Genomic DNA, 15,582 nt, shown 5'->3' with positions numbered 1-15,582 from the left:
CAGTCCTTAAGAGCAAGAAAGCTGTTTACCCAGCATTCAGGTAGGTTTCTGCTGCAGCAATGGAAAAAATCTCATACCAATGGTTTTCTATGTTGGTTCACAAAAATATCAGTTCTACTATTTCACAATGGTTTGGATCAGAAAGGTGCTGCAGTGTAAGCTAGGATGAGCTAGTAGCATAACTACTTATGTGGATTCTGCTGGGGTCAATAATAAATTTTAACTTTCCATTTCTTCATAAAGTACTGTTCAGAGTACCCTTAATATTGTTTATAGAAGTTCTCTATTTTAAATAGCATTGCAGTGTGCACCATCCTGTGTTCCTCAATAGTTTACATTCTGAAATGCACTGTATACACTATACACATATTCTATGAGACTCCAAATCCGTATGTATGTACATGTCTGCATGTGTGTGTGTGTGCAGCTGGTCCTTCTTGGACTGTAGTGGTTTTTTTCACACAAAGCGCTGAAGCAGTGGGACTGAGGCAGATGAGTAGCACAGTGTTACAGAACTATTGGAACAGTGGCTGTTTCAAGGATAACAGAAATTATTTGAAGAGTTACCAATTACTGCAGAATGCTGAGCCCAGCTGTAGATAAAAGACTGGGAGTGCAGTGCACAGGAAACCCTGGGTTTCCCCATGTGACAGGCATTTCTTGCCCCATTTCACCACAGCAGCCTTTTCCGAGCAAAACCCACTGGTGCCAGCAGGCAGGCCCTCAGCTCTGCTTCCTTAGCAGGAACCACCATCAAAAGGAACTTTGACAAAGGTCCACACTTCAGCTCCTGGCAATGGGCTGCTTCTGGGATATGGGAAGGCGTGTACAATTCAAGTAAACAAATACATGACCTGTGACGAAACACTGATGACTTCTCAGTCTAGTGATTGGTTTGTAAAAGTTCCCTATTCCAGTATTTGAGCTCATATAACGTGATAAAATATTAATTGAATTTGGTGTGGGGAACTATTTAAAGGTCACTGGATTTTGAAGGTGTGTTTGGGAAATGGATAGATAAAAAAATCTGCAGCCTGAGGTAGACTTTCTGACTTCTGCTTTCATTTTGTGTGGTTTTTTTCTTCATTTTTTTCTCAGTTCTTTAATTTTCTTGGTTGGTTGGACTAATTCATTATTTAAAGCTATTACAGTTAGCATTCTACTATATATGCTGCAGGTTTGGTGCTGTAATAATGAGGTATAGGGGATCAGCTGAACTGAGACCCTGTGCCCATTTATCTGATCAAGGTCAGTTTCTTGACCAGATATTGTTCAGTTTGTTCAATATAACTGGTGGCCTTTAAATAAGTTCAGAACTTGCACTTTTTTTTGACCTGACATGACTTGTGTTTCCACGTTTCCCCAAAGTAAGGAATATTTCATGACAATTTTTTCTTTGCAGACAGATAGCCTTCACATCCATCACTCCTTTTGTGGAAGTTGTTACACAGGGCTGTGCTAATCTTATAAAATTACCAATTTTCTCCACTTGCTTATCACCATGAGTTTGCAAAAAGAGATTGCATCCTGACTTTTGCTTAGCTGCACTAGTGCACAAGCAGTGAAGTACCAGTGGGTGTCAGCATCGGGGAGCTTTTGGGGAGGGAAGAGTGAGGGGCAAGGCTAGGCAGTAACACCACGTTCACCACCAGCAGCCACATTGTCTGAGCTTCAAAACTCTCCCACCAGGCAGACGTGCATGTGGCATTAAAGCATTTGCAAGCACACAAAGTGAAGTTTTATCACCGGGGAGCCCCAGCATCCCCAGCCCTGGGGTCAAGCTTGTAGAGACGGACATTTTGGGCAGGCAGGATCCAGAGGATAACACTGACAAATGCCAATATTTGTGCAGGCAGTGTTCAGCATACCTGCACCGGTTGGAGCGTATGATTCCAGGCAGTCTGAAAGTCCAACCCAGAGTGGCACTTTGGCCCCGTGGGCTGGGCTTACCTTCGTAATCCCTGTCAGGAGGCTGTCAGTCCTGCAACTTCCCTGGCCTCCCGGCATCTCCTCCACAGCCAGCATGGGGTGAACATGCTGCCCAACAGCCAGAAGTGATTTCACAGCCCCTCTTTCCTCCAGTGACAGCCCCTGATGATGTCTGCCACCAGCACACCTGCAAACTCCCTCTCTTGCTTTTGGCCCAGAGGCAGTTCATCAACCAGAGCACATCTCATGGGTAGGTCTTTTATATCTTTGGGACAAAATGTCTTGTGTTCTTCAGCTCTGAGCAGGTAGTGAGCTGAAAATAAATAAACAAACAAACAAGCAAACAAACAAATAAATGTTAAAAATCTTAGCGTGGCAAGCAAGAAAGCTTCTGTGACAAATTTATGGGATAAAGCAATATTGGCAGACATCATCTGGGAATTAGTATCTTTAAAAAAAGGACTTTTTCATAATGGCTTGATTCATAATTAGTTCCAAACTCTGCATGACCACATCTGCCAAGAAAGAACAACTGCTCATGTTTAATTTAGAGCTACTCATATGTTTTCCAGCTAAATTAAAACAAAGCCAAACCGGGGAATTTGTACACCACTGAAAATAAGGGGAACTCTGGAGTGCTTAACAATTACTTCCTCATAAGACATGTCCAAAAGGAAGGGAGGTACTTTTCAGTCATGGAGCTCTCTCCTAAGCATGAGGAGGATGATGCTTTCCTTCCTCTGCCTACTGATGCACCTGCTTCAGGATGAGACAACTTGTAAGTAAGGGCTTTTTGGTCTTTTCCTGTATGGGAGCGGGGTGGGAGGATAGGCTTGTTATTGAATTTTTGGATGAGTTGAGAAATCTCAGGATCTTTTGGTGGGTTTCAAAAGCCAGTCATTTGCAAATTAGTTTGGTATTTTATCTTTCCAGGTTCTGAAATGCAGATAACAATGAACATGTTGCCCATGAGATTTTTTTCATGGCTGTATTGCCAGTTTCAGTTCAGCCAGTACAATCTTACCTGATTCTGTACTATGCCAGGGTAAAAGCTGCTGTCATCTGGGTTGCAAAACCCACAAAAATATTAGGGTTTGAATGATGTATAGGGGTTGTTAACTGAATCTAAGTAGTATTGCAGTTTGAAAAGAGATGATCCTGAAAATTATCAGCTTTTCTAGTGCCATAGACAGTAAAAACAGTGAATTTCAAGTGGTTGTTTATTAGGCAGGAGCTGGTAAACATGACTGTGGCAACAGTTAAAAGAGCTATAATCTCTTCAGGTTAAAGCTGAGTTGTGGAGTAAAGAGGGAAAGAGCACTTGACTTTTAGGTACTGATGGGGCTGCTTACTGCAGACTCTGTGGATTGACCCAAAAGGTTTCTTTCCTGGAATGTGCATGAGGCATTTTTCACAGCAGCAAATTCTCTAAGGAAAAATATACCAACAAACAAACTAAAAAGAAAAAAGAAAAAGAAAAACAAAGTAACAACAAACAAACCCAAAACAAACAGCAAAAAAAACCCCACCTCCAAACACTCAGACTACATAAAAGTATTCCTTTCATAGTTCAAAATGTGTTTCTTTTGTAACTGCTTGATTTCGTGACTTGGAAAGTTTTGAATGTGAATCCAGGAGATTTAATTTCCCTGTGGTCTGCTAGTTGTGAAACTAAAGTCTGTAGCAATACCCTCTGATTCCAGTATGGAGGAGTGCGTCTGTGACAAACACGTTGTGTTATCCTTCCTTCTTATCTGCAGCGCTTTTAGTTTTGGAAAACCGAGATCTGCAAGAGTCGATTAAGCCACAGAAGGTAGAGTTCCATTCGCTAAATTTCAACACCACTTTGCATTGGCAGCCTGGGTGGGCCAGAGAGGCGGGAGACGCGCTCTACTTTGTGCAGTATAAAGTGTAAGTATCGGGGCCTCCCGCTGGGCTGGCACGTCACAGTGACTGCTCAGGATGCTCTCATTCCTGGGGAGCAGTCATGTCCTGCTCAGCTGTCAGCTCTCAGTTGTTTCTGCACTTACCAATCCATAAGGTGCAGTCAAGCAGCAGGAGGCAGGCAAGGAATAAGCACCTCCAGCACTATGCTCTGCACTCTCGTCGCACCAAGGATTTGAAGCAAAATGTGGTTTGCAGCGGACTCTGAAAGTCACTGGGTCCTGCCACCTGCCTCAAGCAGGTCTAGCTCCTCTGTAATAGAACATCTAAGGCATTTCAGTGGTTACCTTCCCCACAGCACTGCCTCAGGGTGCCTTGCATGATTGAGACAACATTAGGGGCTGGTCTTCAGGGTCTGCTCCCATGCCTGGCACACAGGTGAGTGCCTGAAATGATTATTGCCCTTGAGAAGTTGTTTGGTGAAATCTGGCATTTTACCCATCATTGAACACACTGGCTAAGCTGAAGCTTGCCCACCTCTTCCATGGGCCAGATAACAGGTGGCTTCCTACAGGGCTGGTAACCCACGTCTCTGCTTTAGATTTCTTTCAGAGAAGAATCTCTAGCTCCCAAACGCCCATGAAATCAACCTTCCCTATTATTAAATTGAAGGCAGCTAATTTCCATGGCAGGATGCTTGTCAGTGCCACGAGAGAAAAGAAAAAAAGAACCTGCATGGACACAGGCAGTGATGGCTAAAGTTTAGATCCTTCTTCCTCTTTCTCCATAGGTATGGGCAGAGTACGTGGAAAAACAAAGATGACTGCTGGGGGATTTCAAGCCGTGTCTGTGACCTAACACATGAGACCTCTGACATCCAGGAGCCTTACTACAGCAGAGTGAGAGCAGCCTTGGCTGGTGTCTATTCCAACTGGAGCCTCAGCTGCAGATTCACTCCTTGGAGAGAAAGTAAGTGCAAACATACGTGTCTCCCAGGAAATAATTTGATCTTCAGTGGCATGGAACACATCATTTCTGCTCACAGCTTGCAAACATGAGTAATCGTTTTCTAACCACAAAGCTGTATGTAAAGAAGTGAGTCAATGGCTCTCAGGTGAAGTGTTATGCCAAAGTAATTCTCTACACACTTGAAAGTCAAACAATTTTGGCTAAATAGCCATTTACCAGTAATTAGGAGATCAAAAGATCCCTTTAATTCAACATCTTCCTCTGGGTATGGAAATACACAAATTATTTTCAGGCATTTTTTAAGCTGTTGGAAGGACAGGACTCAAGACAATAAAAAAGGAAGCATTTTTTCTTTGGGGGAAGAGAGAACAGAGCTGCATGGTGTGTGGCCACTATTCTTCTCACATTTATGTGTTATCCTGACTGCAGGAAAGGACACAGAAAGCACAAGTGCAAAACTTTTGGTTAGCACTGTCATTACAGGGCCACAGTATGCTAGAAATGGAGGACTGCCCAAACACTGAACAGTAGCAGTCTACCTACCAGTAAGTTCACCAAAACTAACCTGTTTTCTCCCACTGGCCAAAACAAAATCAAATTATCACTGTGGGTCACTTCACAGCCCCGAAGTGCAAACTGCCTTGAACCTCCTGCACAGATGAAACCACAAGCTTTGACATAAAGCAGTACCTTGCAGCAGAATATCTTGTCCTGTGCCACCTCCTCCTCCTGGAGAGATTCATGTGGCAGCTGCTGCCCTGTGTCCCCTCATTTCTGGTGCTGTACACACATGCAGGCACTAGCTTGGAGCCTGTGTTTAACCAAGGGAATTGCAAAGTATTGGAAAGTGAGGAGATAATCTGTATCCTTGGCATAGCTGAAATGGTTTGAATGGATGTTTTGTGCAGTCCAAGCACAAAGACAAACACGAGGGGAAAAGAAAATCAGGGCAATTTTTGAATTTTGCTTGACCAGTCAGCACATAACAACATCAGCTCTAAGGGATTTCAAAATGTTTGGCTCAAAGACAGGTTTACAAACACAGGAAAAGTCACCTCCAAAATAAAAATAACCAAACCAAATAAACACCAAGAAGTAAGAATTTATGAAGTGTCACTTGAGGAGGAAATACAGCATAATATATTGTTGGCACCACCAGCATTTGTTGAATGGATTCAAATTGCATTCTAGGAAATATTATTTTAAAACTATAATTGTGTTTACAGCTTTTTTTTTTTCCATAGCTATGATAGGACCACCGATGGTAACTGTGGTTCATAGCAACAAATCCATAACAGTAAAGCTCCAGGCTCCACAATCTCCTTACAAAAGGAAGAGAGGCAGCAAAATACCAATGACAAATTATTATGATCTGCTGTATCAAGTCTTCATAATTAACAACTTCCTAGATGAGGTAAGAGTATATTCACATATGAGCCCTTTACCATTGAAAAGCCAGAAAAGTGTGGGCACACCATACTTGCTTTACTGTTGAAAGCCTTCTGGGACTGTGAGATCAGCGATGACTCTGAAAGTGTTGAAAACAAAGTAGGCTTATTTTTCAGGAATTGCATTTGATTGAATTGAGTTGTAATTCCTCCCTTTATTATTTTCCATCAACTTAATACCTCATAATCTATAACCTAGATTTAAAAATTGGGACAGGAGAGGAATTGGAGGGGAGGGAATTTTCTTTGAAAAGCATAAATATTAAACAGCATAAACATTAATGCTGTTGAGTTTGTGTAAGTCTGTGTGCTGTTCTGCATCCTCTGTTCTCATCAAAATTTACTCACAGACACACTTGCTAGGGAAATGTGCTTGACTGACTCTTTTTTCTCCACTCGGTGTGAAGCAACACAGGGTCCTGGTGTATGAAGGGAAAGAGAAGATTATTAAAATACAAGATTTGAGTCCTGGAGTCAGCTACTGCATCGTGGCTAAAATGTACATGCCAATGCTGGACCACAGCAGTGCCTACAGCAGCAGGCAGTGTACTATGCTGCACTGACAGGGCTGGCACCTCTGAGACAGGTAAGTCACAGCTGAAACTGGAGATGACTCTGGAAGCCAAGATCTATCCCCTCATGAAAGGCAGATACTCTCCAAAAGTAGAGAAAGAAGTGTGTCATAGAAACTGCCATCCCATGTGACAATATTAGTTGGAATACTTACATAATCTCAGATGCACACCAGGTAAGGATGATAAGTCCAAGGTGATTAGAAGAATGGGATGGATAATTATTTGCATGCTGGCATTGTCCTCAGAAATATCTGTCTCTTCCCTTTCTTTAAACAATTTTACATAGTATAGTTAAAGAGTTATACATAGTATGCCTTTAATACCTTTTTTCCCGTCAAGTAATAATTAATTAGAAAAATAAGTGACTTCCAACTTTATTAACATGCAATTCTCCTGCAAGCTCTGCCAGCCTTTTCTGCTCAGGAATTGATCTGATGGATTAATTAAAATTGGCCTGTCCCCTTTTCATGGCCACTCTTCAGTGTAGTGTTTTTTAAAATAAATCAGTTATCAAATGTCATGAGTTCCCATGGGTCAAAAATGCAAGAATTATCTCCACTAGCTGATCTGAAAAATCTGGTTTTTTACTTACATAAATCACTAGACTGTTGTCACATATCATATGCCCAGCCAAAAGATTTGCTATCAATCTTGCCTAGCAGGTGCAAAGGCACAGAGAGTACAAAAACCTAACCCAAACTTGAGTTCATTGGAATCTGCTTTAGCAAACTCAGATTTGAGGTAACAGAGGAAAACTGAAAAAGCGTCAGTTTTAACCTGGGCTTCTGTTTTCAGTTCTGTACCCCAAAACCATAGAAATTTTCTTTTGTTCTGCTTCATATGATACATATCATTGCTGTGTTTTGGTCAGTGGGTTTGGCTAAGGAGGGAGTCACTTTCTAGGGGACTTTCCTCTCTCTTTCTTTTTTTGTTTGTTTGTTTTGGATTTGGTTTTTGTTTGTTTTTTGTGGTTTTTTTATTGTTTTGTTTAGTTGTGCTTTTTTTCTTTCTTTTTTTTTTTTTTTTGCTTTTCTTGTACTGTTAAGAGCTGGAAACTCAGGTTAGAGCTGGACTTCCAAACAACTGGCAGAGGAACAGGACAGAGGCAGGTGAATGGCATGCGTTGAATGTCAGTTCAGTTTAATACTACCCAGTTTAAATGCACATGCCAACAGCAATCCTCTTTCTCTTCCCCATTATAGGATAATAGTAGAAGATGCCTTCCATCACAGGTCTAGCGTAAATCAACATCTGCTGTCAATGTCTGGAATGCATACTTGGATACTTTTTAAACCAACCTTTGCTCCATTAAATTATTTGATTCATTACAATCATTTTATGATGCATGAAGATCAAGGATTCTTTTTATGTCCTGTATTACAATTTATGATGGTATATATTTGCATTTTCAAAGGAAACACACTTGTAATATAAAAATAAAATAATGAAAAAAGTCTTTGTGGAAATATTCTTAAGATTGCTTCCAGGGAGTTTTGTGTTTTAAGTATTGAAATTAAAATACAATCTACAAATAGAAGTTTCAGATATTTTATATTTTCTACAATGATTACAACAGAAAACGAGAAAAGTGTCCCTTCTTTAAAATAAGAAATGTGCAATACAGGACTAATTCCATGTTCACAGTATCTTCATAGTACCCCCCAACATAATATTTCTGACTGTGAAACCAGTATGTGATTAGTCAGAAATGCATGCAAACTAAAACAGGAAAGATTCTCTCTTCCATTCAGTGAAAGACAGTTAAAGGAAAGAGACCCTCAGCAAGTTTTTTGATGAAACAGAACTGTGGGGAAGCAGCTGATAAACCAGAAGGTTGTGCTGTCATCCAGTGGAACCTTGATAGGCTGGAAATTGGGTGGAGAGAAACTTAATGAGGGTCAATAAGGTCAAGTGTGCAGGGTCCTGCACCTGGGAAGGAACAATCCCAAGTACCAGCACAGGCTGGGGACTACAGAGCAGCTTGGCAGAGAAGAACCTGGGAGTCTTGGTGGATGACCATGAGCTGGCAGTGCCCCTGTGGCCAGGAAGGCCAGTGGTACCCTGGGGTGCATTGGGAAGAGTGTGGCTACCAGGTCAAGGGAGATGACCTAACCTGACCCTCTACTCAGCCCTACTGAGGCCACACCTGGAGCGCTGTATCCAGTTCTAGGCCCCTCAGTACAAGAAGGACATGATGTGACTGGAGAGGGTCCAGTGTGGAGCCACAGAGATGATGAGAGTTCTGGAGCATCTCTTTTGTAAGAGGCATCTGAGGGACTTGGGTCTGTTAGTCTAGAGGAGAGAAGACAGAAGGGCTCTCATTAATACAAGTAAATATCTCAAAGGTGGGTGACAAGAAGATGGTGCCAGACTGTTTTCAGTGGTGCCCAGTGACAGGATGAGGACCAATGGCCATAAGAACTTTCACTTCAATCTGAGGGAAAGCTTCCTTACATTGAGAGTGGCAAAGCACTGAAAGTGGCTGCCCAAGGAGTTCATGGAGTTTTCCTCTCTGGAGACATTCTAACCCACCAGGACACGTTCCTGTGTCACCTCTACGTAGCCCTGCCTGGGCAGGGAGGGATGGACTGAATGATTTTCAGAAGTCCCTTTCAGACCTAAGAATTCTGTGGTTCTGTGATCTCTATTTTAGCCATTTCACAGTAAATGGTGACTGAATTCTGACCATTACCTGTGATTTCTAATTATTTTAGCCCTTAATTATACAAAGGAAAAAATTGCTTGGGCAAGGTTCAGGTAGTGACTCACTAAGCCACGCTGGGAAGGAGAGATGAAATAGCTTTTACAGATCTGCAAGGTCTGCAAGTAATGAGAATATTAGTACTTAACTGTGTTCTGTTATTGCAGATTAAATGAGAGGAGGTGAGAGTGGCCCAGACAAAAAAGGGCAAATCCTGGGAAAAATGGAGATCCCAGCTACATAATCACTATCCACTTTTCCCTTAATTCATGTACATAAAGGCAGATCAATTAAGTAACAGACCTTGAGTTCTCTCAAGCCCCATCCAAAGCATTTTTCATGGTCTGTCACTAGCACCTCCCCTGGAGGTATCTGAGCTGAGAGCTGCATCAGGATGCTGGCAGTAGGCATTTGAGAAGAGGCTGTGTTTAAGGAAGTTAATGCTGGGCACTCTTGCCTTTAACAAAATTAAATATTTCCATCACCTGATTTTTGTACCTGATTTATTTGAACAACTATCTAGCCATATCCACACATCTAGACCATAAAATCAGGTTTCTTTCACTGCATTTCCCTTTTTGCTCCTTTCTCAATTCTTCCAGTTGTTTTGTCCACTCATATCCCACAGTTTCTTTATTTAGCTAAAATTTTTTTGAGAAGCAAGCCTTTGAATCTCTGTGCAATACCTGGTGCCAAGACAAGTGGGAGATCCTGCTGTCTGTCTTGCACCGGCCAGAAAGACTGTCCAGGCAAACAGCTACGAAATAGTCTATCATGTATTTCAGCAGTGGGTTATCACAGCCTGAAAACAGTATCTGTGGTAGTTGAAGTTCTTTCTCAATTTTACTTGTTTCCTTATGGCAGCTTGTGTTGCTATCATTACACAAAGATAAAGCTTTATCAGAGAACAGATTCTGACAATTCCAGATACTGTACCTATGTCAGATGCAGAGGATAAAACTGTTTTATAGAAAACATTAAAAGAGAGAAAAGAGAGAGAATAAAGAAGAGGTAGAGCCACCATAGGAGTACCTGAAGCACTCAGACCTATATAGAAATAGCTAGGTAGCAGCTGCCATGCTACGGGTCTACGAAGACATTTGAAATCTGAAAGGTTTTCAATTTAATAAAATAATATGTGCTGGAAAAAACAATAGAAGATCTGAGGAAGTCTTGTACAGTTGTGTGCTAAGTTGTAGGCAAACCATATTTCACTTCCTCAGCAACAACACAGGCTTACAGAAAGCCATGCAAGAGTTGCAGGAAGCCACTTCCATTCTGACAGTACCATGATTTATTACTGCCAACCCCATGATGTTCTGCAAAAGCAAATTTTCCCTTTCCATTTGAAATGCAAATTTTCTCTGAGTGCCGTTCTGACATGTAATATTACTGGGGAAGGGTTTGGTGGAATGACTGGTGCTGTATTTTTTTTCTCCCCTAAGGTTGAGTGATCTGCACTCACAACTTCTAGATAGGTAATGCTGTAACTTAAAAAAACCCACTTACTGTGCTTAGGCTGCATGTTGCACTGTTGCTTACAATTCCACAAGGGTGCAATAGATGACGCATTCTCAATATAACTGGGACTTTCCTGCTGACAAATCAGTTTGGAAATACCTGGAAGAGTGAGTTCTAGTCCTCCTTTCTCTTTCATGGGCACAAGCAAAGCATCTACTGTGTGTCCACATCTCTAGAAGTGCCCAGGCTAGCACACAGCTCCACAGGGGGTTGTGGATGTGCACACCATTCAGTTCGGGATGCTTTCACGTTGCTGGCTTAGCTCCTTCTCACAAAAAGTTTGCAAGACACAGCTGAAAATACTTGTCTCTTATTTTTTCAGTCACTTACACAGCAGGCATTTTCTAACCAAGTGCCAGCTTCTGGTCCAGGAAAGAGAGAAATGCTGACTTCTAGGGCGATGGCACTAGGAGGGAAAGATCAAGCAGCGTAACAAAAGCAGGACTTGAGACATATCACTATTCTGTGTTATTGCCACGTTGCTGAGGGATGTCTGCAGTCATAGCCACAGCCTGTCCCAATGGCCTCATCTGGCTGAGCCTCTCTGTCACGGCTGTGTCACTGCCAGTGAGAAACAGATATTATTTCTTTCAGAGTTTGCAGTTGTGGATTTTGCTGTGAAGGGGAACCCATCCCACAACAGGCTACCCTTCTGTCTCTCATGACCTGGCTTGAACATATCTGATCTGCCAGACAGAGTTTATCTCCTAGTATAGATGGATTTAACTTCCCATTCCGGTGGCACTCAGAAGAGCAATATTCAGCTACCAGAAATTCAAGAGCAGGCCTCCAGAAAAAGCTGATAGAGCAACAGCAATGAACCAGATGCTCCAGCCTTATAAATTAGGAGAAGATTATGCATAGCCAGCTGCACCTTATAAATGCCCAGTTTTATAGGATGCCATGGTCCTTGGTGTTTATCATATGGTACAGCATCTGGCCAGTCCCATTCATAACTCCCCTGTAACTGCTTTAATCAGATGTGGACCTGGGGTTTACACACTCGCTTGGCTTGATCTCAGCTAAGAACCACTTTATGGCCCAGGGTGGGGTTCTGTTGTGAAATGGTATTGGCTTTTGCCACAAATCTGTTAGACATTATCAAATATTCCAGACTGCAGGGAATTAATCATAAACAGGCGGGGCTTTCTCTGGATTTCAATGTTAGCTGCAAAGATCAAAGATACTAATCTGTAAAACCTGTCTTTAAAAAAGAAAAGGAGAAATCTCGAACTCCTGAGTATTGGTTTGTCCCAAAGGACACAGGACACAAAACAAGGGTACTTTCTCCAGAGAAGGGAAAGAAATGACACCAGTATTAATGATCAGGAAAGTTACAGTCTCCTTTGCAACTTGTTTTCAGAATCTTTTGTAAAAGACTTCCAAAGAAACATTTAAAATAAAATTGTCCAAATAATGAAGTCACCGATTGTTTTATTGTGCTACATGTTTACTCCACTGAAAACCCAGTGAAAGGAGTCATTGCTACCAGAATTTTGGATCAAAATGGAGAAAAATAGGAATCTTGAGCCCCAGTGTTTACAAGGAAAGGAATACCTGAAAAAACTCCACGATCTGAAGTAAATGCTGAAGACAGTTTAAAATTTTTAAACATTTTGCTCTTTCCTAAGGCACTGGTACCCTGGTGCTGAGTTGTCTACATACCCTTAATAATGACAAAATGCAGCCCAGGAGTATCACACTGAGGACCAGACTCTGCAGAAATGTCCTTACTTTTTAACACAGGAACAATATGACAATGAAGAGCCATTGTGCTGTTATACCCACAAAAGAACATCAGGAAAATTGTTAATTTATTTATTTCAGGCAATGTCTTTCTAATAAGTTGCTTGGTTTTTTTTTCTTTTTGAGGTGTAAGAAATCACAAATCATATCAATTTCCAAAAAAGGTCTTGTTTCTTATTTTTTACAACCGAGGATTATTTTTTTAACATTGCTTGTTAGGTGACACTGGATTTGTAGAATAGCTGGCAAGAGTGTGATTGTTAGAGGGCTAAGGTCTTATTTCTAGGCTAACTTCTTATATAAAATCTTGAATTTGGAAGAATAACACTCCTAAAAGATATCACCAAAATTTACACAATAGAGTTGTCTTTATTAAATCAGACTTAAACACTTTCAGACAGTCTGTGAAATCATGCCCTGAGTGGAATGAGACTCAGGGACATGAACCTGGAGAAGAAACTGCAGGAAAAGACAGAAAAGAAAAGAAGACAAAGTACACATATACAGGGGCTGGGAAGCAGCATGAGAGCAGAAATGTGTATTTCAACAAGCATACAAAATAGCAGCAAAGTAATTTGACAAACAACACAGACACTAAGCAATTTCTGCCTTGGAAAAGGAGACCCACATTTCTATGGAGCAAAACTACTTCATATGTGTCCATAGAAAAGGAGAAGATATACCTATAAGGACATAGATGTGTTCTGATCAGAGAAACCATTTCAGATATTTCAGCAGCAGCCTTGGAGGGAAAAGAGCCATAACAGATAAGATTCCTAAAGCCAGAGAGGGAAATTCATACTTTGTTGGTAGATAGAGTGAGGGATCTGCATGAGATCCTCACATCCTGGGGGTGGCAGAAGTCATGCACACAACTGTGCTTCGGTGACTGGAGCTCCACTCCAGTCACTGAAATTCTACTGTAATGTACTAATGGGATATTTACCAGGTGTAAGATGGGCCCTGAAGTAATGTGTATTTGATGTGTAGGGTTACATGAACAAATCTGAAGAGAAAAATTGGTTATGAGGATGAAATACAGATAGGATTATGTTGATATGTACACTGGAGTTGCAGGGCACCTTGGGCACAGTAGCCTTTCTGCGGCAAGGACCTTCCCTTTGCCTTTGAATGACTACAGTTATACTTGAATGATGACTTTTAAACTTGAATCATCTGGTGGAAAACTAAGTAGGATGAGTGAAACTCTGGAAAATGAATGTAAAAGACTTCAGAAACTCAGTTTGATACTTATTTTTATCACATTTGCTCTGAATAAATTTTTTGAAGCTGATTCTCTCAGTCAATGAAATATTGCTCCACTCCTATAAATACCATGAAAATTTATGCTAAAAGTACAGAAACTTACTAAATAAATAGTAAAATCCTCTCACCTGCACAAGATGTATCATCATGCCATCCCTGAGCACACAAGGCCATTATTTTTTGCCAATTTGCTCCTCACTAGTATTTACCACAAAAAGATAGATTCCCTGAAATAACAGGAGACACCGTGATATAAAGTGCAATGTATTTTGAGTGCCTAAGATTTTAAAACATAAGAGGCTGGGATCAAGGACAAGAAATGGGATGAGCTGAGCAGAACATGCCCAGAGCCAGGAAATCCATCTGGGAGACACTGTGAGATCAGTTATTCTGAATGTTCCAGTCATACGCCTCCTTGTTCTACAAGCTGTGCTATGACCTCAAAAAAGAACCAGAGCCACAAACAAGAGCTACTGCAGCTGTGTGATCCTTTCAGTGTGTGCAAACACAGTATTTGTGATGCATTGGAGGAAAGCTAGTTTGGCCTGAGAAAAGGTACTTTCCCTAATTTATATACCTCTTGTGCATTAAAGACAGCTGAAGGCACCAACTTGGATAACCATCAGTCATCTAAAGGAACATTATGTTGTTTGTGTTTTTACCATGACTGACTGTTACAACAAAAAAGATTCTGTTACTTCCAGATAAAGTAGGAAAAGTGTGGGGCCATCAGTCTGACCAAACAGAAGAGCCATGTGTTGGTGTAACCAAAACCTGGTGACCTGTGGCAAGAAACATGACCTCTCAAGATCCAAGGACAGCCAGTTATGTTGCGAGGTAAGGTGGGGAAATACGCCAAACAGCAGAGGGCAAACTGAATAGTACAGAAGCTTCAGCCTTCCATAAGCCTCTGACCTGAATGTGGAGAGTATCAACGAAAATACTTCCAGAAAAGTGTTTCTAATGAAAACTGAAATCTTGCTGAGAGGAAAAGATATCACTTATTAAAATATAACCCATAGCATTTTGTTTTTTGAGTGAAAAAATAAAATAAGATTCTCTTCTCTATAGGGAAAAGACCCCACATGTCCTTAATTTTCCAGGCTGTGAGATTTCCAATGACCTGTCTAAATTTCCTGGAGTAGGACAGGAATGGAAATTGTCCTTTACAGCTCTGATCAATCTTTATCTAACACATCCAGTCAGAGCTCATACTGCAATCAGTGACCTTTGGGAATGCTTTTAGTGAGGTGCTATTGCTCTGAAAGCAGTATAATTCAATATGTAATATTCAATAATCCTGCCTGGAATGAAGCATACACATGTAATCCAAGGCAGGAGGAAAAAAGAGTACATGTGAGGTTCTGCACACTTGTCAGTCTTACTTCAGGAGTTGAGATTGTTCCAGCCACCCTCAACTTCTTGTTAATGATGGCCCTGTGATTTCACCAACAGAGATTGACAGACCAGCATTACACTGAGAAGAGAACAAAGAGTCTCCCCTGCCTTGGATCAGGCCTCCTCTCTGCCCCAGGGGCTCTGC

General features: G+C 41.3%; 1 protein-coding gene across 1 annotated transcript; it reads left to right on the top strand.

Moving 5' to 3' along the window:
• Positions 1-2,632: 2,632 nt before the first annotated feature.
• Positions 2,633-8,165, top strand: IL22RA2 (interleukin 22 receptor subunit alpha 2). Its single transcript, XM_033056351.1, has 6 exons — positions 2,633-2,707; positions 3,690-3,840; positions 4,604-4,782; positions 6,027-6,196; positions 6,638-6,816; positions 8,008-8,165. Exons 1-5 carry the CDS (start codon positions 2,644-2,646, stop codon positions 6,791-6,793), a joined length of 720 nt encoding a protein of 239 aa, XP_032912242.1. The 5' UTR covers positions 2,633-2,643; the 3' UTR covers positions 6,794-6,816; positions 8,008-8,165.
• The last annotated feature ends 7,417 nt before the right edge of the window (positions 8,166-15,582 follow it).

This window comes from Catharus ustulatus, chromosome 3 (assembly GCF_009819885.2).
Source record: "Catharus ustulatus isolate bCatUst1 chromosome 3, bCatUst1.pri.v2, whole genome shotgun sequence".
Taxonomy (NCBI): Eukaryota; Metazoa; Chordata; class Aves; order Passeriformes; family Turdidae; genus Catharus; species Catharus ustulatus.
The sequence above is the reverse complement of the archived record's forward strand: the minus strand, read 5'-3'. Positions and strand labels throughout refer to the sequence as shown.